Genomic DNA, 24,358 nt, shown 5'->3' with positions numbered 1-24,358 from the left:
CACTTACGGTTGCTAAACCAGGGGCCTCTGTGTTACACAACTGCCGGACCCGTGCTGGAACAGGTGTGAACGCCCCTTAATTAGGACGGTACACAATAGTAATAGGAGTTGGACCATAGAGATATTATAAAGATACCTCTATGTTTGGACAAAACACACGAGTAATAATTTTTTTCAAGAGATTTTATTAATATTTTTCATAATCTTAAGCATAATAAGTTAAAAAAAAAATACATACGGACCACGTGATATTGAAGTTAAAGTTTTAATAATGACAATGATGAAGATGACAATGATATAATGATAATAACTAATTATTATGATTTCAATGATTAATTCTATAAATAAAATAGAAAAACTCAAAATATACATATATTAATAAATATACTGAAACCTGTATATATATATATATATATATATATATAAAATATATTATAAAAGTAAGTACAAATAGGACATATATTTCCCCTTGTTTGTTTCCGAGTGTACGCATGATTTTGAATGGACATCTGTGTAGTAATGTGACGCTTTGTGAAAATGAAAGATAGCTAGTAAAAACTATAAGACTATCATATCCTATTATGGGATATAACAACTAGTATGGGATAAAAATAACACATTATTTTTATCAACTAAAATTAGTTAGTTATTGGTAAATGGTGATCAGAAAGAACAATTTTAATCGATTTGCGACAACTAAGCTAGGTCAGGTCAATCAATGTGTCGTCGGTCGTTGACCTAGAAACCATCAAACATGGTGAAGAGTGCAAACAATGAACGTACATGGCGTAGTTGGTCATCGCTCGTCTCAAAGTGAAACGCTTCTTAATATAATAAACGAAGCTGAATTTGAAAGAAAAGATATTACAAATTCTCAGAATTTTAGGATATACAGCAGAACACATATTAAGGGGACACTATCAGGACCCAAAAATGTGTCTCATTAATAGGGGTATCCCCTGAATAGGGATGTCCCCTTAATATAGCTTAAAGCCCCATTCCCTACGTTTTTTAGATCTAATTTAAGATCACAAACTATATTTAATGTAAAAATAATACTATATGGTCCTATTGCGATAACTTTTTTCGTCTTTAAACGGTTAAAAATGTGAAAAATAAATCGATTTTAATAATTATAGCGGCCCGCTATAAATCCCAAAATGCATTGCGCGCGGATTGATAATGTTGTTTTTCACCTGTAATTCGCCCACTTTTCGATCGATTGTGAAGCCAAAACAAATGGAAGACTCCTAACTTTTCAGCGAAAATACCGGGTTTTCCCCAATTTGTATCAACGGAGTCTGGCAAAAATAGAAAGATAATTAATGCAGCAACTATACAACGTCAGGCTAGGTATATAGCTAGCGTACGATGTTCGTACGTTACCGATGTTTACCAGCTAGGCCTACAAAACTAAGCCTAGCTAGGCTAGGCCTGAGACCGTCCACGAGAGGTCGATCGCCGCGAGCTACTTAGGTAGTGCATTGTTTCTCACTTTTTATCATAATTTACCATAAAACGTACATTTAAGACAAGGAATGACATGGTTTAATGTTTTTAAAGTGATATATATGTATTATTTTCCAAAAAACGTCCAAAATTGCAGGGAAGGGGTCTTTAATATAGGGGTGTCCCCTGAATAGGGGCGTCACCTGAATAGGGGCGTCACCTAAATATGTATGTCCCCTGAATAGGGGTCTCTCCAATTAATAGGTGTATCCCATTAATAGGTGTATCCCATTAATAGGTGTGTCCCATTTATAGGTGTGTCCCATTAATAGGCGTGTCCCATTTATAGGCGTGTCCCATTAATAGGTGTGTCCCATTAATAGGTGTGTCCCATTTATAGGTGTGCCCCATTAATAGGTGTGTCCCATTTATAGGTGTGTCCCATTTATAGGTGTGTCCCATTTATATGTGTTTCCCATTAATAGGCGTGTCCCATAAACAGATTCTACTGTATCTAGAATAGTCTAATATTAAACACATTCATTACAAACTATTTCTAATCTAAGTTTTTCTTTTCTCACAATTGACTCATCCAATCCATGAAAAGTTCTTCAATTTGTTAGGTTAGTTTGGAAAGCCGTCTTCTAAGGATGGCATTACAGTTAATGTACGAGACAATCTAAAAGAACAAGCAACATTAATGTCAACAAAATCTTTAAAATAAACTGGTAGTTCGGCCATTAAACCAATTGAGTGCTGAGAGATCTTTTTTAAAAAAAACGCGTTTTTAAGCCAATTGAAATCTGTTACATTAAAAAAAAAAACAATAAAAAGTGTGATATGTGTGAAATGATAAGTTAGTGCAATAGAGTGGGAAAACCAGTGATATGTGCAACACAGGTAAAGAAAGAATCTAAAGATCTGTCCACACTATCAAACTAGTTTGACAAAAAAGTGCGATGTGCTCAAATAAGGTAGTGATAAGTAAATTCATTTCTTTAAGCTCTGTCTACACTATCAAACTATTTTGACCAAAAAAAGTGTGATATGACTAAATATGATAGTGATATACCGAAATATGGTAGTGGTATGACATCATCATGTCCATATATGGGCACATCACATTGTTTTGTCACATAAAGTTTGATAGTGTAGACAGAGCTTTGAAAAAAAAAATAAAAGTATTTCAACGTTACCCTTCAAATGCTTGCTTAATCTCGTCAACTTTGCTAGACTGGCAGCAGACAGCGCATCTCGACAAGTTAGTATCAAACAACGGCATAATGTACTTTTCCCCAATACGCTTCAGGTCGCTTTTCTTCACGTCTGCAATCCGTTTCAGCAAGTTTCTATTAAAATATTTTAAAAATACAATACTTATTATTTTATTCATCTTCTAAAATAGTATGATTCAGGAAAAGCTCTGTCTACACTATCAAACATTATCATATTTGGGAATATCACTACCATATTTAGGCACATCACACTTTTTTTGTCAAACTAGTTTGATAGTGTAGACAGAGCTTAACAGGTGGAAATACTGGTATCTCATCCTCTGAACCTTGCACATAGGAACCAGGATGTTGGAACAGAGAAGTGAGAATATAGGGTTTTCCTCTAGAAAAGCCCTTTTTTTCTTTCTTTCCTTAGCTGTCCCTCTAAACCTAACTACAAGAAATCTGAGGGTGGACAAACATTCCATGGTACAAACTACACCTTTGGTGCAGTGTGTTGGACATTGGATTACTGATCGTGAGGTCGTGGTTCAAATCCAACTCTCGCCACATTGCTTGTATCCTTAGGCAAGACACTTTACTTACACACCCAGGTGTATTAAATGGGTACCTGGTTAGATCAAGACACAACTTTGCACTGATTACTAGCTGCATTATGGGAGTATGTTTCCATACGTGTTTGATCCAAAAAATGTCCGGAGTATTAATGTGCAGCGTATTGAGAGCTTGTTTATATGAGCTATACAAAAACTATTATATTATTATTTCCATTGGGTAACAATTGAATAGTACTAAGGTAATTCCAACCTGTTATAGTCTTTGTTAGTTCCTCTAAGGTAACTAAGAAGAGACTCTTGGGATGTAGATGCCACGGTCTCTTCCCGTTCGATCACTTCATAGAGAACACTACTGACTGCTGCCTCAAACTGTACATCTTCAAAGACAGTCTTCCCAGTTATATATCCATCCTATAACAATCACAAAAAATGCCCAGAATTTTGACTGGAATGTGAGATAGCTTAAGTTCTGCCTGTGTTTGGCTAACTTTAACTGTAACTTACCCAGGTCAAATAACTATTCTACTGCAGTTATGGCAGTAACTTTTGTTTACTCTTTAACTATACACATTTACAGATTAATTACTTAAAGATGTATTGTAACCCCCCCAAAACACACAAAAATGAAGATTAATAAAATCAGACTTTCAATATGCCATTTTGTAATTTTAACCAAATGAATCACTTCCGTAGGAAAAAAAAACGAAAATTAATGTGTTAAAATAAACTGTTAAATTCAACAAAAATTTAATTGGCTGGCAGCCAATTTGACTATTTTTTGCTTTAAATTACATTTTTTAAAGATGTATTGTCCCCCAAAAACATGAAAAATGAAGATTAATTAAATCAGAATTTGAATATGTTATTTTGTAGTTTTAATCAAGTTAATCACTTCTGTAGAAAAAGAAAATAAGGTTTTCACTTATAAAATGACCAAATAAATGGTTAAATTTGACCATTTTTGGCTTGAAATTACAGTTTTTTACATTTTTCTATTATGTTACATTCAAATGGCATATTCAACAACAACAATTTTTTTCAAAATTATTTTTTAAAGGGAGCAATATATTTTTAATAAGTTTTATTATTATTTTATTATTGATTTTTAAAAGTCAAGAGCACATTTTATTCACATAATTAAATAAAAAATTAAAACTAACCACAATTTCTTTGGCTTGCTTGTAAGCATTGACGACATGTGTACACTTGAAAAGCTGGAAACACAGAAGGCCTTGCTCTGGCAGCACATACATGCGGTAGTGGTAGGCTAAGCCTAGACCTCTGATTTGGCGCCACATAGGGCCCTAAAAAATAAATACAAGAATGCTATGCAACTAAACCAAACATGTAAAATGATGTTTTGTTCAACTCTGATGTAATAATTGTTTTGAGCACTCTAGAATGGTAGTTGTATGCAATATAAATCCATATTATTATTATTATTATTACTAATTGTTTTGAATAGTAGGAATATTTGATGGCTCGAACACAGAACCTCCAAATCACAAGCTGGTGTTCAAACCGCTAGACCACCAAGATTGTAGTTGATAGCTAGGGTATAACTTCAAGCACAGGTAAACAGTGGGCACTGTACTGTGACATGATCGCACCGTTGATGGAAATTGGACATAAAGTACTCTGGATAATTGTAATTACTACTAAGCAATTTTTCCGTGGAATCAAGTACAGTAGGAATGATTGGTCAACACTGACTGACTGACCGGCGGTCAAGATGGAATAAAGCATCTACCACTAAAATCAAAGCCATACATACCTCTAGCGCACATAAGTACTCCATATAAACCATCAAGGCCGGAAGATCAGGATCCATATAAGATGAAATGGACGGAATAGTCTGAATGAAGAACGCAGACTCTACAGATCCAACTCCCACTATAACGCCGGTCGGAGATCCTTCAACCGGTGGACGGATAATCTCATTGGTCAATTGCTGCACTTTGGTACTGTGGGTAATATGGAAATAAACTTAATTGTTACAAACAGAAATATTAAATATAAAAATTAATAATAAAATATTTTCTGTTTTGCACAGATACTGTATACTTGAATTTACTGCAGCAATTGTTGATATTACTGAAGGAAAATTTAAATAAAGTGAGGTCGTCCATATGATTAAACAATTACAGCATTTAAAGTACAATACATATTCAAAAAACAAAAACACACACTATATGTGATACTACACTACTATATTTGTGTACAGTATCACAGGAAAATTCTTAAATACAGTATCTCAATAACATGTGTTAAACATGTGATGTTGTATCATGGAAATTCGCTAAGATACAGCACAGAGAATCGAGTGATCATAAATATGCCATTATCCACCACTCACCCTAAGTAACTTAAACTTACTGTTTTTTGTCACTACTTATATTGCTCGGAAGAAAGGCATCCCATGGTGCAATAGGAGAGGTAAATGCAGCAAGTTTCTTAAGGTCAACGGTCATGTGAACACGAATATTAGACGGGATCGTTAAAATCTCACGCAACTCGTTCAAACTCTTCACAACCTATCAATCAAAATAATTTTTGAACTTCAAATGTATAAAAAAAATATGCTGTTGGGGAAATAGGTATACAGTATATATAACTGAGACCTAATATTTGTGAATGAAGAATAATTGGCTTTTTGCCATTTCAAAATAAGGCAAAGGGCTTTGTGACAATATCTTGACAAAAATATTGTGATGTGCTTATATATGGACATGATGATGTTATATCACTAACATATTTGGGCATATCGCTACCATATTTGGGTACTTTTTTTTTGTCAAACTAGTTTGATAGTGCAGACAGAGCTTCAGAAATCAACTAATCCAGTACCAATATGTTGTGTTACAGTTAAATCAGATATTAAGATCAGATAAATATATTGTTAAATATTACCTCTTCAGAATCCAGTTTGGAAACCAACTCTGTCAGAAATTTATGCTGACGAATCATGTTGGAAGAATTGTGGTTGCTTTCTGTAATAAATAAAACTTAATTAATATGAATATTTAAATATAATATATAAGTGTGTAAATTTCATACACACTATTTACGGTACTTAGTGGTCCCAAAAGCTCTGTCTAAACTATCAAATAAGTTTGACAACAAAAGTGTGATGTGCCCAAATAAGGTGATATGCTTAAATATTGTAGTGATATGACATCATCATGTCCATATATGGGCACATCACACTTTTTTGTTTGTTTGATAGTGTAGACAAAGCAGTAAAAAGGACTGACCTTTGAGGTCAATTAATTTCGGAAAAAAATACTCATTTGACTGGAAATTTTAGAATAGAAAATCTGTCTCCTCAAACTCCTTGCTGTTTATATGCAAGCAGTGAAAGATCAGCGCGCCTCGTGAATGTCGCAACATTTTAAAAACCCTTGAGTGCGCCGCATCTCCACTATCGCACTCTGCATTATTTGTATATTAATATATGATTATTTACCTTCTGTGAAGTTAATGTCCCTTAATACTGAGAATGCAATAGTTCTTCCATTGCGCTTCATTTTAGCGACATCATTAATCATTTTGGTTGCTATGATCTTGATCCTTTCAGTTTCAAAACGCACATTATACATCAAGTCATGAAGCCATTGCACTCCTTTTGCATACTTTTCATTTTCAACCTTCAAAAATTGGAAACAAAGTATATGAAAAATATTATAATGATGAAAGCTTTGACATATAGATTAACATAAATTGAGTAGACTTGCATTCACATTGAACCCGGATTCTGGTTCGTTGCCTGGATAAAATATTGTAAATATGGGTGTAGAGTTTAATTGAATTCTTCACACTATTGTATTTTGAATTCTGTCCAAAAGAATGGCTTGTTTATATTGAATACGTTTAAAAGAATGCCCAATCTTGGCACAAAATTAAAACTGGTTTCCCATTTAGTGATCGTTTGTGGTTGTGTAATTGTTATCCACAGAGAGTCAAAATGATTGCGCAATACAGTGTATAAGGCTTTAAATCGAGTTACCCATAGTACAGTACTGTGGCTTTAGCTGCCAACATCATTTCACTGTGACCTATAAATTTTGAAAGAGCAGGGGAAGATCCAGCTTAAGATTAGGGGGGGGGGAAGGGATACAAACGATCCGCCGGGTTGCAGAAAAATAATATATAATCATTATAATAATAATAATCATTATTTTATTTAAAAAATCCGCGCCTGGAAAAACACCACATACCTTAATATTCATTACAGCCAGTTGCGGAAATTGTCCACATTTAAACCTAGAGCCACGTAGTCCAATGCTTGCTCCAAAGTGCAACGTATCTGCTGCTAGCTCAGTCACAACTTTATCATGTGGAACCAACACTAAACAAGAAATATATAAGATAGTAATGACTTTAGGATCTGTACACAACAGCTATTTACAGACGTTTACAAATTCTTTAGATAATAACAGAAGTTTACAGATATTAAAATTGACCTTCGTCTTCCGCTAAAGGACCAATTTCTCAATTTAGCCTCTACTTACTACAGTAGGTCAATATAGTAGGTCTATATTGGTTAACTATGGGTGTAAAATATGCCACCAATTCACATATCACATTCCCAAATGACACACTTAGAGAGATTAAATGACGCCCAAGATTTTTTCTAAATAGCATTGAAAGTATTTGAATGATAGTATTCTCTATGGGTTGGCCATTCTTTTATAAAGTATCTCTATAAGACTTTATACCTCAGTGGTCTAGAGCAAAAACAAGTTTAAGTCAGTGGCGTAACAGCTATGAGCGCTCACTGGCTAAACCCAGGGGCTCCAGAGCTCAAGGGGCACAGAGCAATGTTGGAGGGCCCTTAGGAGTGCTAAACCAGGGGTCTTTGCCCTGTCAATACGCCACTGGTTTAAGTTCTGGTAAGGTTACCTCCATTCCTTATGATAGCTGACTCATCAATACAGTCCAAATACAAAGATAAGTAAGGTTTTAAACGTGCTGGTAGAGACGCTGTATCCATAAGCACACGCATCTACAAACAAAAAGAGCAAAATTGAGTCATTAAAACATAAAGGTTAATACATCTCAATTTCATATCAACAAAGTAGTAATTTGTAGTTCTGAAACAAACTGTTTCTCGTTCTGATCAATATAGTTTGATCGTCTGCAAGAATGAGAATGCAGAAAACTGGGGAATATAAGTCTGGTTTGTTGCCAAATAAAAAAAACTTCAATAAAGATATGTCTACACTATCAAACTTTATGTGACAAAAAAATGTGATGTGCCCATGTGGACACGATGATGTCATATCACTACAATATTTGGGCACATCACACTTTTTTTGTCAAACTAGTTTGATAGTGTAGACATATCTTTATTAAAGTCTCATTGCTTGCATACTTACCTCAACAAAGTTAGTATGCAAATCATCCAATTGGAAAGTAAACGGAAGCTTTGTAATATCAAAGAGGTCGCCTTCTGTCGACACAAATCCGTTCAAATTGCTCTTGCGTTCGACTGGATGAAAAAAGACCGCTGAAGCATCTGGTACCGGTAGACAACTCAGCATCCCATCAGAAGGTTCTTTCTGAAATAATAACAAAATATTGGTATGAAGAAAATAAGGATATTCATCTCAAAACAGTTTAACATAAAACCTTGGGAAATCACAAATTTTGTCTTTAAGTCAAGCCAGAGTAACAGTGGCATAACGGCTATGAGCGTTCACTGGCTAAACCCCTGGAGCAGTGACCAGAGGAAAAAAGACATTAAAATATGTCGAAGGGCTAAAAACGCCCGAAGCTTCCAGCATTGGAGGGTCACTTAGGGTTCCTAAGCGCAGCCACTGCAGCGTAAATAGATAAAAAAAACATGGCAGATAAAGTTCCTATATGGTTGGGAAAAAAAGAGATAGCTTCTAAAATCGCTTCACAAAAACAGCACATACTTCATTTTCTTCTGTGGCCTTTTCAAGGACCTCTGTCATGCTAGTCAGGCCTTTTTCTCCAAGCTTCTCGCATTGTTTTTTCACACGCTCTTTCTCCTCAGTAGCCATGCTATCAGCCATTTCTTTGCTTGGCTTACCAATAATCTGCAAAAAAAAGTTTGAAATAATATTGTAAATGTAAATAGTATATATCTGTATTAAATTGTACTACAGTATGATCTTTGCTGAAAAATTGAAAAAAAAAAATGTTTTTAACTCATTGTCATATTTTTTATATGAGCTTCCCTTTATCTAGCATGTCATTAGTAAATAATTTAAGCTTTGTTTGCTTTTACCAAGAGTCCAACAATATTTAGGGATTGCTTTTTGTATGTTCACTAATATCCGGGTTTGCTTCTTCTTTTCAGGGTTCACTAATATCCAGGGTTCACTTATATCCAGAGCTCATTTATATCCAGGGCTCACTTATATCCAGGGCTCACTTATATCCAGGACTTATTTATATCCAGGGCTCACTTATATCCATGGTTTACTGGGTGTCCAGAGTTCACTAATATCCAGGGCTCACTTATATCCATGGTTCACTGGGTGTCCAGGAATTACTAATATCCATGGTTCACTGGGTGTCCAGGAATTACTAATATCCATGGTTCACTGGGTGTCCAGGGATTACTAATATCCATGGTTCATTATCTAGGGGTTACTTGTTGCATCCAAGGTTCACTAATACTTACAGTAACTGCTTTTGCCTCTGTCACATATCTTTTTAGAAGATTATTCCAGAATTCAGCTGGCTCCTTGATAAGTTTTTTAAAATCTTCAATTTGATTTAGACGTTTGTTTAACTGGAAAAAAGAAAAATATTCAAAATTTGTTTTTTTTTACTCTATTTAACAAAATCTCCAGATAAGTGGAAGGGATTCAAAACAGAATTTGTGTCATCAAACTACATACAAAAATGATATTTTTTAATTTTTATCCATAGATCTGTTTGGCACCAACGAAAGGAATCAGATAACTACTACTACACTAGAAACACAAGCAAGAATATATGTTTCAGCACCTCCAATTCAGGGATACCCTTTTTATTAGACAGACTCTTTTATGGGCAACCCATATTGAGGAAACACTCCTAATAAGAGGGACACTTGGTTGGGTCCTGAAGGTGTCCCCTAAATAGAGGGTCTACTGCAATCATACCTCCTCTGCTTTATTGCCATATAAAAAGTCTCCAATACATATAAACGCAAAAGTATCATGAGGGCGCTCTTCCATGTTGTTCAGCGAGTCTAGTATTTCCCGGTGAATAACACTCGCCATCCTGGTCATATCAATAGCCTCTTTTCCAGACACAATGTCACCAATAACAGTTAACAACCTTAAAGCAAGATAATTATTATTGTTTAAATGTCATGCAGTACCAATACTTTGCATTACAGTGTAAACAAATATTAATGGCTATTCACACATTATAGTGATGGATATTAAAAATAACTTCAAACTTACTTCTGTTTTATCTGGTCAAGTTTTCCGACAGGTGTATTGTCAAACTTTATGTAGAAACAGGCTTCACTATTTTCAATTATTGATTTGCGTACCTATAAATATATTCAATTTACTGTATTATATTTTTCCAGAAATATAGTTGTTTTCATTTAAAAAAAGATCTAGCTCAAATATTTTTTTAGAAGCGAATTTGCATACCTTGTACTAAATTTAAGTGGGCCTATTAGATACTAATAATAGTAATTTACCTTGCTACAATATGGATCTTCAATTTCCACAAACTCTCGCTGCAAAGGTGCTACAGAAGTGTCTGTCAGGTACTCAAGAATAACATTCAATGCTGACATCTCATACAAGTCCTGAAATTATTAAAATGATATACTAAATATGCCATTCAAAACTGAAATTATAAAAGGGTTAACATCCATGGTACTTGTATCCAGAGTTCACTAACAAGCAGGTGCACTTGTATCCAGGGTTCACTAACATCCAGGGTTCACTAACATCCATGGTAAATGTATCCAGGGTTCACTAACATCCATGGTACATGTATCCAGGGTTCACTAACATGCAGGTACCCTTGTATCCAGGGTTAACTAACATGCAGGTTTGCCTGTATCCAGGGTTCACTAACATGGAGCTGTGCTTGTATCCAGGATTCACTAACAAGCCAAGCAGGTGTGCATGTATCCAGGGTTTACGAACATGGAGGTGTGCTTGTATCCAGGATTCACTAACAAGCAGGTGTGCATGTATCCAGGGTTTACTAACAAGCAGGTGTGTATGTATGCAGAGTTCACTAACATGCAAATGTCTTTCTATCCAGGGTTCACTAGATCTAGGGGTTGCTTATATCCAGGATTCATTATTATAATTTACTATCTGATAATTTATTTCAAAAATTTATAATAAACATCATACCTGAGATTTAGGTCCTCTCCAGCCAATATATACCATACCATTGGATTCGTCATCAGATGGATACGGAATGGTACGAACCACTGATTCTGGAAGTGGTGGTACAGGAGATTGCCATGGGCGAGTATATGGCGGCAGTGCTCCCTAAAAAAATATTTGTATCATATAATTCTTATTTTTAATCTGAAGATTATAATAATATAGCAAGCAGCTGTAACAAACCTTTGTCTTAATAATCTAATCAGTAATGCAGAATAAGTCAATTTAAAAACACTGAAAAAAGTATTTAATATTTTTGTAAAAGCTAACCTTTTCAATAATCTTATCTTCGAACACTTTGAGTCTTTCAAACACGTCTTCCGGCTTTACTTGTCCAGTGATTATTAAACACAAGTTTTCCGGTCGATAAAAATCTCTATGATAGTCACGCACTTTTAAATTACTCGTACTATCACGAAGGTTGGCCATGATGCCGCCAGTCTCTGACTATATAAGAAATATATTAAAGATGCATTGTCCCTTTGACTAATTCCAAAAATTAAAATATCTCGAAAAAAAGTGGGTCATTTTGAAGTATCATAATAGTTACTAACTTTCAACAAAAATTTGTTGAAAAAAAAAAAATCATTTAACGGAAATACAGACGTTTTTTTGTTTTCGATCAAAACATATTTCATAATGCAACGCGCTTGTTTGTCTACTCTGTATGTCATAAAACTTCCTCACGAACTGTGTGAAAACACCTTCTCAACCATGACGAGTTGTAAACAATCCCAATTAGCATCATGCATAATGCATACTCATGGTTTGAAATCTTTGTTTACTTTCGCTCGCGACGATTTTCCAGACAAAATGTAATCAAATTAATTTATCTGTTAATTACGTAAACTTGTTGTTTTTGGCTCGAATTTTCGACATAAAGTGAATAACTTTAATATTACTTTGATATGGCCAATTTAAATTTAGAATATTTTGACCTTCATTTTTGTGTTTCAAGGGACAATATATCTTTAATAAAATATAAATAGATTGTAACACAGTAAACAAAAACATTGTTTGCTTTTTTCAAAATTGGTTGATCTGTAAAACCGGTCAACTGTCCATTTTTTAATTCTTTTAAATTTCATACACGAGTAACTCGCCAATTACAGGATGGATAAACTATTTTATAATGTATTATGCTTTATAAACTAAGTCTCATTTGAGGCTTAAGGAGTGGAGTTGAAAGAGTCGTGAGTTACAACCCTGGCACTATGTCAGGATTGAACCCTGGCACTAGGTCAGGATTGAACCCTGGACCTTGGGATTGGAAGGCAAGCATGTTAACAACCAAGCTACTACCAGGTCTACCATATTACTGTCATCATCTGTACATGCAAATAATAATATGTTATAACTGATTTATGTACTAATAAATACATAATATAGGCCTAATACAATAAATCATCATGTGGTCAATAACTATCATGCTGGATCATAAGAAATTACCTTATAGCCACACACTCCAGGGTACATTGATCTCAGTAATTCTAAATGACATCGACTCTCTCCTGAATTCTCACGTGCTTGCATTTCGCAATACACCACACCGGCATCCTCTCCCTCACCATTGATATGGTGAACTTCAGTCACATATCCAGAGTCCTGAAACAAAGGTCAAATAAATAATATATAACTTGCAATGATGTAGGGGTAGTGTTGCCTGAAAGCTCTGCTAATTTTTCTGGCTGTTTTACTTAATCGTTTTGATTTAGCTTTTGGCTTATTTTATTTTGTATCTCCATTAAGATTTAGCCACTGATATCCACAGCATTGTCATTTTTTCAGTTATTTGTCTTTGAATAATAATATAAATGATATCATAGGTTATGATCTGTTCAAACTGAAATGATTTCTCAATCATTAAGGGAAGTATAACTTGATTTGAAGCAGCAGAGCCGTGTAAAGTGTTACGACACATTGACATTTACGCATGGAAATTCCCTGAACAAGTTCAAGCAATATTTTTACAGTATGTTTTGTAAAATTATGTTCAATAATTCTGACATTCAGTTACTAGTTTAACCAAATAATTTTAGTTTGGTCATAAATACATTGTGCACAGTGTATTTTTATAACAGGAGAGAATTAAACAAGTATATTTTCCACTAGATATGTCGACATTAAAGATGGTTAGTTGATTTCACATGACTCGTTAAAACCTGACATATTGTTGGCTCTGATCCATAGTTGTCAATGAATACAGTATGTACTTTATGTCTATAATTAACTTTTAAAAAATTATCCCTGTTTTTATTAGGCTAACTTAATAATCTAATTCAGTATTGTTTGTATCCAAAGGGTTGCTTATCCAGGGTTAATAAATCTAGGGGTTGCTTATCCAGGGTTTAGTAAATCTAGGGGTTTCTTATTCAGGGTTAATAAATCTAGGGGTTGCTTATTCAGGGTTAATAAATCTAGGGGTTGCTTATTCAGCGTTTAGTAAATCTAGGGGTTGCTTATCCAGGGTTTAGTAAATCTAGGGGTTGCTTATCCAGGGTTTAGTAAATCTAGGGGTTGCTTATTCAGGGTTTAGTAAATCTAGGGGTTGCTTATTCAGGGTTTAGTAAATCTAGGGGTTGCTTATCCAGGGTTTAGTCAATCTAGGGGTTGCTTATCCAGGGTTTAGTAAATCTAGGGGTTGCTTATTCAGGGTTTAGTAAATCTAGGGGTTTCTTATTCAGGGTTTAGTAAATCTAGGGGTTGCTTATTCAGGGTTTAGTAAATCTAGGGGTTGCTTATTCAGGGTTTAGTAAATCTAGGGGTTGCTTATTCAGGGTTTAGTAAATCTAGGGGTTGCTTATCCAGGGTTTAGTAAATCTAGGGGTTGCTTATTCAGGGTTTAGTAAATCTAGGGGTTGCTTATTCAGGGTTTAGTAAATCTAGGGGTTGCTTATCCAGGGTTTAGTCAATCTAGGGGTTGCTTATTCAGGGTTTAGTAAATCTAGGGCTTGCTTATTCAGGTTTTAGTAAATCTAGGGGTTGCTAATCCAGGGTTTAGTAAATCTAGGGGTTGCTTATCTAGGGTTTAGTAAATCTAGGGGTTTCTTATTCAGGGTTTAGTAAATCTAGGGGTTGCTTATTCAGGGTTTAATAAATCTAGGGGTTGCTTATCCAGGGTTTAGTAAATCTAGGGGTTGCTTATCCAGGGTTTAGTAAATCTAGGGGTTGCTTATCCAGGGTTTAGTAAATCTAGGGGTTGCTTATTCAGGGTTTAGTAAATCTAGGGGTTTCTTATTCAGGGTTTAGTAAATCTAGGGGTTGCTTATTCAGGGTTTAGTAAATCTAGGGGTTGCTTATTCAGGGTTTAGTAAATCTAGGGGTTGCTTATTCAGGGTTTAGTAAATCTAGGGGTTGCTTATCCAGGGTTTAGTAAATCTAGGGGTTGCTTATTCAGGGTTTAGTAAATCTAGGGGTTGCTTATTCAGGGTTTAGTATATCTATGGGTTGCTTATTCAGGGTTTAGTAAATCTAGGGGTTGCTTATCCAGGGTTTAGTCAATCTAGGGGTTGCTTATCCAGGGTTTAGTCAATCTAGGGGTTGCTTATCCAGGGGTTGCTTATCCAGGGTTTAGTCAATCTAGGGGTTGCTTATCCAGGGTTTAGTCAATCTAGGGGTTGCTTATCCAGGGTTTAGTCAATCTAGGGGTTGCTTATCCAGGGTTTAGTCAATCTAGGGGTTGCTTATCCAGGGTTTAGTAAATCTAGGGGTTGCTTATTCAGGGTTTAGTAAATCTAGGGGTTGCTTATTCAGGGTTTAATAAATCTAGGGGTTGCTTATCCAGGGTTTAGTAAATCTAGGGGTTGCTTATCCAGGGTTTAGTAAATCTAGGGGTTGCTTATCCAGGGTTTAGTAAATCTAGGGGTTGCTTATTCAGGGTTTAGTAAATCTAGGGGTTTCTTATTCAGGGTTTAGTAAATCTAGGGGTTGCTTATTCAGGGTTTAGTAAATCTAGGGGTTGCTTATTCAGGGTTTAGTAAATCTAGGGGTTGCTTATTCAGGGTTTAGTAAATCTAGGGGTTGCTTATCCAGGGTTTAGTAAATCTAGGGGTTGCTTATTCAGGGTTTAGTAAATCTAGGGGTTGCTTATTCAGGGTTTAGTATATCTATGGGTTGCTTATTCAGGGTTTAGTAAATCTAGGGGTTGCTTATCCAGGGTTTAGTCAATCTAGGGGTTGCTTATCCAGGGTTTAGTCAATCTAGGGGTTGCTTATCCAGGGGTTGCTTATCCAGGGTTTAGTCAATCTAGGGGTTGCTTATCCAGGGTTTAGTCAATCTAGGGGTTGCTTATCCAGGGTTTAGTCAATCTAGGGGTTGCTTATCCAGGGTTTAGTCAATCTAGGGGTTGCTTATCCAGGGTTTAGTCAATCTAGGGGTTGCTTATCCAGGGGTTGCTTATCCAGGGTTTAGTCAATCTAGGGGTTGCTTATCCAGGGTTTAGTCCAGGGCTCGATTTAGTGCTAGCCCGGCGTACAATGGCTAGTAAAAACAGCTCCGGGCTACCTAAAGTATCTTCCTTTAAGCCCGGATGGCTAGTAGGTTGTGGGAACTCGAAATTGGGACGAAATGACCTCATAAAAATAACTCCAGCATAAAAGACATATGTCTTGGCAACATCAGCAAAAAACCACTCGCGCGCTGCTGTGGCCATAACAAGTGATGATGTAGGCGGAGCCTCTCATAATCAAGCAAATTTTCCGAATTATGATTGGCCATTTATGTTTTTGTCACCCAGGTTATTGTGAAGTAGGCGGAGCTTCATTATCAGGTCAAACGTGTCACAAAAATATGACCATAAATAACGAACTGTGATTGGCCAAATGTAGTAGAATTTTGTCAATGTTAAAAATAACTTGTCTAGTCTTGTCAGGCCTGGTTGTCACAGATCAAAGCTAGGGATATTTTGTAGGGCCGGGTGGCTGGCTCTATCCCTGTAGGTAGGCCATGGAGGCCATATTTTATAATATGCGTAGGCCTAGATAGAATCAAAAGCCATCGTTTGGCATCGTGATGGCTGCTCAGCAGCTAGGCCTAGCTAGATACTACCATTTTGGTAACAGTTGAGTAGAGTAGGCCAGGTGCTCCAATGCGATCTAGCTAGGCTAGGTAGGCCTACGTCTATCCTAGCTACCCTACTATAAATAATAGGCTCTCTAGGCCTAGCCTAAGGTAGACAGAATCTAATTAGTTTTCTTGGCTAGGTTGAAGCCCAACAACAAAAAGACCTCAATAAATCGATTCTGTGAATATGGTGAGCATGAAATAGACTATACATCGCGACGCAAAGTTAATTTTTATAATGTGAACAATAAAGAAATACAATTTTGTGTAATTTTTCATGCAATAATAGTTTAATACAGTTGTTATGCGCGATTTGAACGATTTTCGCAATTTGAAATTGCGCAAGGATTTTCTTGCGCAATTTTAAATTGAAACATGTGTTTCAAATTGCGCAAGCAACGTATTAAATTGCGCAAGTAATCTGCAAATTGCGCAAGGTTTTTCGACAGATTGTGAAATCATGCACACCCATATTTTGTTAGTAATTTCTAAGAATGATTCAAAATTAAGCCTCCCCGAATTTTTTTTGACGAATAAAAAAAATCTCGAATTCCCAATGGTTCTATAAAATACCATATTCACACATAATATGAGGAGAAGGCATAAATAAATACCAATAGTAATATAATAATTTCAATTCAAATATCAGTACTAATGACGATTAATAAGACTAATAACGATTGGATTTTTTTTAGAAACAATAATTATTACGAATTATTAGACGTTTACTATTTAACTTAAAAATTAAATTTAATGACAAAAAAGATTGACCTTTCGGTACCATTTTCAACAACAAATGAGTACAATAATAAAAATAACAAACAGTTAGAACTATCTTGCGCAATTTACAAATTGTGCAGCGCAATTTGAAATTGCGCAAGGATTTTTTTGCGCAATTTAATATTGTGCAAGAAAATCCTTGCGCAATTTCAAATTGCGCAAGAATTCTTTGCGCAATTTTAAATTGCGCAAATCGTTCAAATCGCGCATAACACAGTATTTATGTAAATGTTTAGCAATTCTCGAGCGTTTAGATTAGTGCGCCCTCTATTGTACAAAATGCCTGAATTCATTTATATGGCGGCCCTGCTATCACGGTGCGATAATAAGAGTGGGCTAGTAAAATAATGTATGGGCTAGTGAAATCTACAGTGAACTAGCCCAGTGGGCTAGCAACATGAAAAAGATAAATCGAGCCCTGGTTTAGTCAATCTAGGGGTTGCTTATCCAGGGTTTAGTCAATCTAGGGGTTGCTTATCCAGGGTTTAGTCAATCTAGGGGTTGCTTATCCAGGGTTTAGTCAATCTAGGGGTTGCTTATCCAGGGTTTAGTCAATCTAGGGGTTGCTTATCCAGGGTTTAGTCAATCTAGGGGTTGCTTATCCAGGGTTTAGTCAATCTAGGGGTTGCTTATCCAGGGTTTAGTAAATCAGGATAGATTAATTGTTGAGTGCAGCATAACTTTCATAACATTAGTAATTGTTACATTTTCATGCAAAATATTCCAATCTATTGTACACTATGCCTAAGTTAACCAAACTTAAATGTTCTCCTCAAGTATAAACCAATTGTTATTCAGAGTGGGCTTATAAATGAGTTATTAGAAACATGTAAAAATAGCTGATATACTAAACTGACCGTTAAAGTTGGATACAACACATGGTCAAGGTAAATTGGCATTAGGTTTAAGAAACCTTCACTGCCAGCGGTCATCACGGTGTAGCAGGTGTGGTCAGTGTCTGTCCATGCATTTGTACCCTGTGCAAGGCATCGATTTGCCAGCATGTCCAACACTCCCTGAAAAAGGTAAAACTTGATTAAATATAACTATTAAAAATGTATGTTGTTTTATAATACCATAATTACCAGTTAAATAATAAAATAATAATACCGTATATCTTCTCGTATAATCCGTCCCACCCACCTAAAACACGAAATTGGGCCAACTTTGGGGGAGGGACTATACCCGGGGAAAACTTGGTTCAGGAAAAAAATGATTGGTAAGCATTTCTTTTAAAAACTAATCTAAAATGGTTAGAAAGGCCTATCCAGAACAAAAGTCAATACTAGGGATTTATGCTTGTGAAGTCAGACATAAAGTAAAGTAGGGGGTGGGATTAGGTCCGAGCGGGATTGTACCCAAATAATAATTTGGTTTATGTCTTGATTGATTCTTGTTAGGTCTGATTTTTTTTTTTTTTTTTTTATTCAATTTTAGGCAAATTGCCAAGGATGACCATAAGTGAACTCAATCATTGTCCTTCTCTCAAAGGTGGCTCTCCTGTTCAACATATACACAAGATGCTCTACATAATCAAAGACTTATTATTACAAGTCTTTGGGGAGTTGCAAATTGTCATGAGAAAAAATCCTGACATATGACAGGACTTGAACTCAGGACCCTTAGATTGGTAGCCCCACCACGCCAAAACTAAGAGACACACATTTTGGACACACTTCAATGATCATTCAAATCACTCACTTTAAATGGATAATCTTCACTTCCCAAGAAAATAAGATGCTCCAAGGTGTGTGGCAAGCCATCATCATCATGTGCCTCAGTTGCTAGGAAACAATAAACAATATGATTAAATATTCAATTGCACTTCTATTGATTGCAATCCCGTATTTTATATACAGATATTGTAATCATCCTTGTACAGGCAATGGCATTGTCTATTGTCCATGCTCAGTGAACAATAAACTTCCTGAATTAATCATTGTGTGTTCCCATGGAAACAAAGGAAACAAATTATGAATTATTATTTAGAAGCACAAGGACATGATAAATTAATTTAAATTCATAAAATTTCACCGAGACCTAGGCCTAGGCTAGACCTAAACAATTGGTTTATCTACTAAATAAAACATGTGATTAGAAGAATCTAGCCTATTTTCCATGGAAATCTCATGCAAAATTATTAGTACTAGGCCTACCTAGGCCCTAGGCCTACTAGGTTACGCCTAATTAGACTGTATATAAATATCCATAAAAAAAAGTTTGCATTGCAGAGATGCCTTAATAATGGTGCTAATTTATTTAATTAAAATAATAAAGATCGATGTATTGTTGAATGTTGTCCCCCAAAATCATGAAACTAAAGATTTATAAATCAGACGTTGAATAGCCTAGGCTATTTAGCCTAGGCCTCCTAAGTCCTAGCATATACTTTATTATTCAAACCCTAGGCCTAGGCCATGCTTCCTGCCCACCCGACCGGCCGACCACTTTATCCTGGCCGCCAAAGTTAGCCTCTAGCTAGCCTAGCTAGGCTAGTACCTACTAGGCCTAGGCCTCTTCTCTCTAACTAGCCTAAGGTAAACAAAAAAGTAAATTTACCTAGAACGAAGTAGCCATTAACTAGTGGACCTTCTACTTGTGCTAGGCACACAGTAAACCCTGTGCGCTTAGATTTATACTTGGTAACTGGCACAAGATCGTTAGCAACGACGGAACAAACTTTTTCGAAGGAGGCTGCCATTTTGATGAGAGAGACGAGAGCAAGTGTGCGTTTTTCACGAATGTCTGACACACAATGCGTTCAAACTGGACTAAACGCGTTTCTCTTTAATGGTAGCAGTAAATCGCTTTTTCTCTCAGAAAAAAACTCCAAACAATTCATTATCTAAAAAAGGCCATATACATGGCTGCAGTCGCGTGCTCAAGTTAGTGGTTACCTACCGACCAACCGACCGACATAGTGAGCTGTAGAGGTAGTAGGCAGGCTACATAATTGATTACAAACTAAACATTAGTTGGTCACGTACTCTGCTTCAACATAATGCTCATCGAATATATAATACAGTAACAAGCATTTTTTAGTTAAAAAGTAGTTAAGTCATGAGCCAATAAGATAAATATTTAGGACTATAATTGGTAAACTTTTAGTGTATAATTGTCTACAAGTTTATTTTGTTTTAAATATACAAAGAAATGTTCGTTTACAGAAATTTAGATTAAAATGATATACATAAATTAAGATAACTATATAGCGAGGCATTTAATAAAAAGGCAAACTGCCTTAAAATGTAAATGTGACATGTTTCGAGAAACTATTCTCATCATCAGAACAGTGAACCAATAACGGTTATCAATGCGGGTGCGTGAACATCAGGGACAAGGCTTCTCACATTTTTCAACATCTGCAGGATTCAGAGAACGGTGTAAGGTCCTCGCTAAGGCGGAATGCTTCACCGTTCTGGATTCTGCAGATTCCGCTTTCAAACTTAAGGTCAAGGAAGCCCTCCACATCTCGTGGAGTAAACCTTCCTTGAACAAACGAATCTATAACTTAGGCGTCACACTTGCCATATGATTGGCTGTTGCCTACATTCCTTGTTGTTTTGTTATGCTAATTACTTCATTTACATACACATGTCCTATTGGCATATATAAGCACTCTAGGCGTTGTTTACTGTTCTGATGATGAGAATAGTTTCTCTAAACATGTCACATTTACATTTTAAGGCAGTTTGCCTTTTTATTAATTGCCTCGCTATAGTTATCTTAACTCGTAAGTTTGGTGGTATTATTCATGATTTATATACATAAATCGGACTATAGGTAGGCGATGTAACATTAAAAAGAAGGAGCGAAAGGCATACTATTGTTATTCTAACAAAACAATGCAATTCAACAAGTTCATAGTTCATATATTATATTCAAACGTCAAACCCGATCCTTTCATCTTTTCTTCATACAGAACATCAAATGCTTCACTTTGGCTCACAGTGAAATAATTCTTCCAGTCACCAACTTGTCCTAGAAGAGATGAAATCAAAATGTCATTTAAAATATCATACATGATTATGTTTACATTTGTTTTTACACAACAAACAGTAAACACTTTACCTTTTCTCATAAATCGAAAAGCTGGGTTTCTTGAATATTGCAATATCTTCTCATAGTTAGTTTTTGGATTCTTTTTCATGCTACTAAATTTACAATGCTGAACAACCTCCTTGAGTTTTCCATCAGGAATCGGCCACCCAAAGAACTCGGATACTTTCGTGATCACTCCACCTAGATCCTGCACAAACGAGATCCAATATTATATTTTTTTCATCAATTCACAACATTTTCAAACTTCTTTTTCCAATAACACACCTTGCCACAAAGATAGATGTCCGATTTAACATAACTGTACAATCTCTTCTAAACTCAACAAATTTAGGAAAAAACAATTCTATTTTAATCCTGCTACTACTGTAACGAATGCAAATTACCTTTTTCATATCTTCGTATTTGACAAACAATACATTTTCATCATGTCTTCTATTCCACCAGTATAAGTTCATGTCAAACCACGAACCACCATGAACTAGACAAAAAACAACAATGAATAATAACTCAATATTCATAAAGTTGTCATTATGATTTATGTAATTAAAAAAAAATGTCATTTGTTATTTTTTTAAACCTTGATACACATCTTAAACCATTAACTACTGAATAAGTACAGATACAAATAAAACGAATTGACAAACAAAATCTTAATTTAAATATTGCAATGATACCGATGCTTAAAGCTATGTCTACACTATCACATAATGTGACAAAACAATGTGATATGCCCACATATGGACATGATGACGTCATCTTAATTTATTACGAATACTAGACACTAGACATGCTTCCTTATTTCTCGATTCCTCTCGATGGATTCAATGAAACAATAGGTCATAGGTCGTCGCAAATCAAACTCATTATTATATACTACTATCGACAGTTACCATCACCAGCACAAAATGCGTTGTAATAATCATCCCAGGATTCGTAACTTCTCAAGAATTTAAGTGATTGATGAAAATGGAAGAGAGACACGGCGTTATCTTTCGGGTTTCTTGCAACATACACTATCTGCAATATAATAGATCATTTTAATAACATGGGGGTATTTCTGCAATCAATTATAGGGTGTAGTACGGGAAAATGTTATCTTTTGGATTGGATTGGATCATTGAATTGTTTTTAGTAGGTGGCAAAAAGAAATTAAAAAAAGGGAAAAAATGGAAAAAGAAGAAAAAAAGGGGAAAAATGAAGGAAAAAAAATAAAGGGAAAAAAGAAAGAAGAAATGAACAAGAAAAAAAAAGAAAGACTAAAATATGCGTTATGCTAAGATGAACAATCTGAGCCCTACCGTTGGTTTCTTTGTATTGATTTCTTTTGCCATCTGATGACTTGGTAGATGAGTCTTGAGAAATCGCGGAGAAGGTGTTTTGGCTGCTACAACGTGTGGGAAATCTTTGTGGGATAATTTTAAATCCAAGAAAGCAAAACGATCAGCAATTTCCTTCTCATCTGCCTTGACAACATTACAGTCATTGTACAGTACTGACACTATTTCCTGCATCCACGTGGTGCCTAAAAAATTACATAAAATAACATTATTCGTGATATTATAGAAGTAACATGATTACGCCTCGTGGCAATATTACTAGTATAATATCTATAGCTTAACATGGAATGATACATACAGTATAGCAATATTAGGCCTATATTATTCATTTTCAAAAAAATTGTCTGCCTGGAGGAATTTTTTTTTTATAATTTGGTTTTTCATGGTATATCTTTAATATAACATTTTATATAATAGCTATACTTTGATAGCTATAATTTGAATGCAAAATACAAATTGTCAGGAAATGGGTTTTTGGTTAAATTTAACCGTTTATTTTGTCTTTTTAGTAAGAGAAATAATTCTTTTTGTTCATTTTTTTCGGAAGTGAATAACCTCTGAAAATTGCAAAATGACCTATTCAAAGTCCAACTTATTATTCTTCATAGTTTTCAGGGACGATATCTTTAAATATTGCTTTAATAAGCAGTGGCGGATACAGATAACTGACAATTTCCGGATGTTACTGTTAAGCTATGTCTACACTATCAAACTTTCTCTGACAAACAATGTGATGTGCCCATATATGGACATGATGATGTCATCACTACTATATTTGTGCCTATCACTTCCATATGGGCACATCACATTTGTTTTGTCACATAAAGTTTGATAGTTATACTATACATTTATGTGCACTAACCCGATTTTGGATACGTGATTACCCAGATATCCTCTTGACGAACTTCAAAAGTTGTCATTGCTTCCAGGATTTCATCTGAAGTATCCCAAGGATGTCTGACACCACCAACAACACGATCAATCTCTGCATGTTCTTTGTTTGTCTCTGATGACATCCTATTCCTGTAAAGTATTACAATTGAAAGAATTACTCATCTGTTTTCACACAATGTTTTCTGCCTCAACGATAACAATAAGTACTAAACTCTAAGTTTCTGTATATAAAAAAAAATAATGAGGCTTACTACTTTGCTTGAAATACATTAAATTCAAATAGAAATAATTCAATGACAATTACCAATGATTTCACAGCCCTAAGAAAATATAACTGAAACCAAGCTTTGCCGTCGTGTTCCTTCAGGACTCACTCATCAATAGGCCTATAAATTAGTTTTTGGGCGATTGCCAATGACAGTGTACTAGCAAGAATGTATGGTCTCAATAAAAGCAGTCAATCAAACTCACGGATACTCCCTGCTTGCTAAAATGTTTTTATTTTTCAAAATACACCAATCGTATGATGTTCATGTCTCGTAAAAGTATAGTAATATTATTATTACGTAATAAATTAAACCAGCAATTTTATAATTTAA

General features: G+C 35.2%; 2 protein-coding genes across 2 annotated transcripts; both read right to left on the bottom strand.

Moving 5' to 3' along the window:
- Positions 1-398: 398 nt before the first annotated feature.
- Positions 399-20,167, bottom strand: LOC140054927 (uncharacterized protein C05D11.1-like). The gene is made up of 22 exons (XM_072100058.1): positions 20,026-20,167; positions 19,168-19,250; positions 18,324-18,482; positions 13,075-13,230; positions 11,896-12,072; positions 11,590-11,730; positions 10,917-11,027; positions 10,669-10,760; positions 10,363-10,540; positions 9,897-10,007; positions 9,163-9,306; positions 8,620-8,802; positions 8,144-8,246; positions 7,459-7,589; positions 6,708-6,888; positions 6,152-6,231; positions 5,618-5,775; positions 5,016-5,205; positions 4,402-4,545; positions 3,492-3,652; positions 2,646-2,798; positions 399-2,128 (listed from the first exon to the last, which is right to left on the bottom strand). Exons 1-22 carry the CDS (start codon positions 20,165-20,167, stop codon positions 2,074-2,076), a joined length of 3,033 nt encoding a protein of 1,010 aa, XP_071956159.1. The 3' UTR covers positions 399-2,073.
- A 367-nt stretch (positions 20,168-20,534) lies between these two features.
- Positions 20,535-24,144, bottom strand: LOC140055635 (sulfotransferase 1C3-like). Its single transcript, XM_072100977.1, has 7 exons — positions 24,064-24,144; positions 23,728-23,888; positions 22,827-23,050; positions 22,419-22,545; positions 21,912-22,006; positions 21,538-21,715; positions 20,535-21,447 (listed from the first exon to the last, which is right to left on the bottom strand). Exons 2-7 carry the CDS (start codon positions 23,879-23,881, stop codon positions 21,335-21,337), a joined length of 891 nt encoding a protein of 296 aa, XP_071957078.1. The 5' UTR covers positions 23,882-23,888; positions 24,064-24,144; the 3' UTR covers positions 20,535-21,334.
- Between the last annotated feature and the right edge of the window lie 214 nt (positions 24,145-24,358).

The sequence above is a fragment of the Antedon mediterranea genome, chromosome 7 (assembly GCF_964355755.1).
Source record: "Antedon mediterranea chromosome 7, ecAntMedi1.1, whole genome shotgun sequence".
In the NCBI taxonomy this organism is placed as follows: domain Eukaryota; kingdom Metazoa; phylum Echinodermata; class Crinoidea; order Comatulida; family Antedonidae; genus Antedon; species Antedon mediterranea.
Note: the sequence above shows the minus strand (reverse complement) of the source record. Positions and strands in the feature narration are given on the sequence as shown.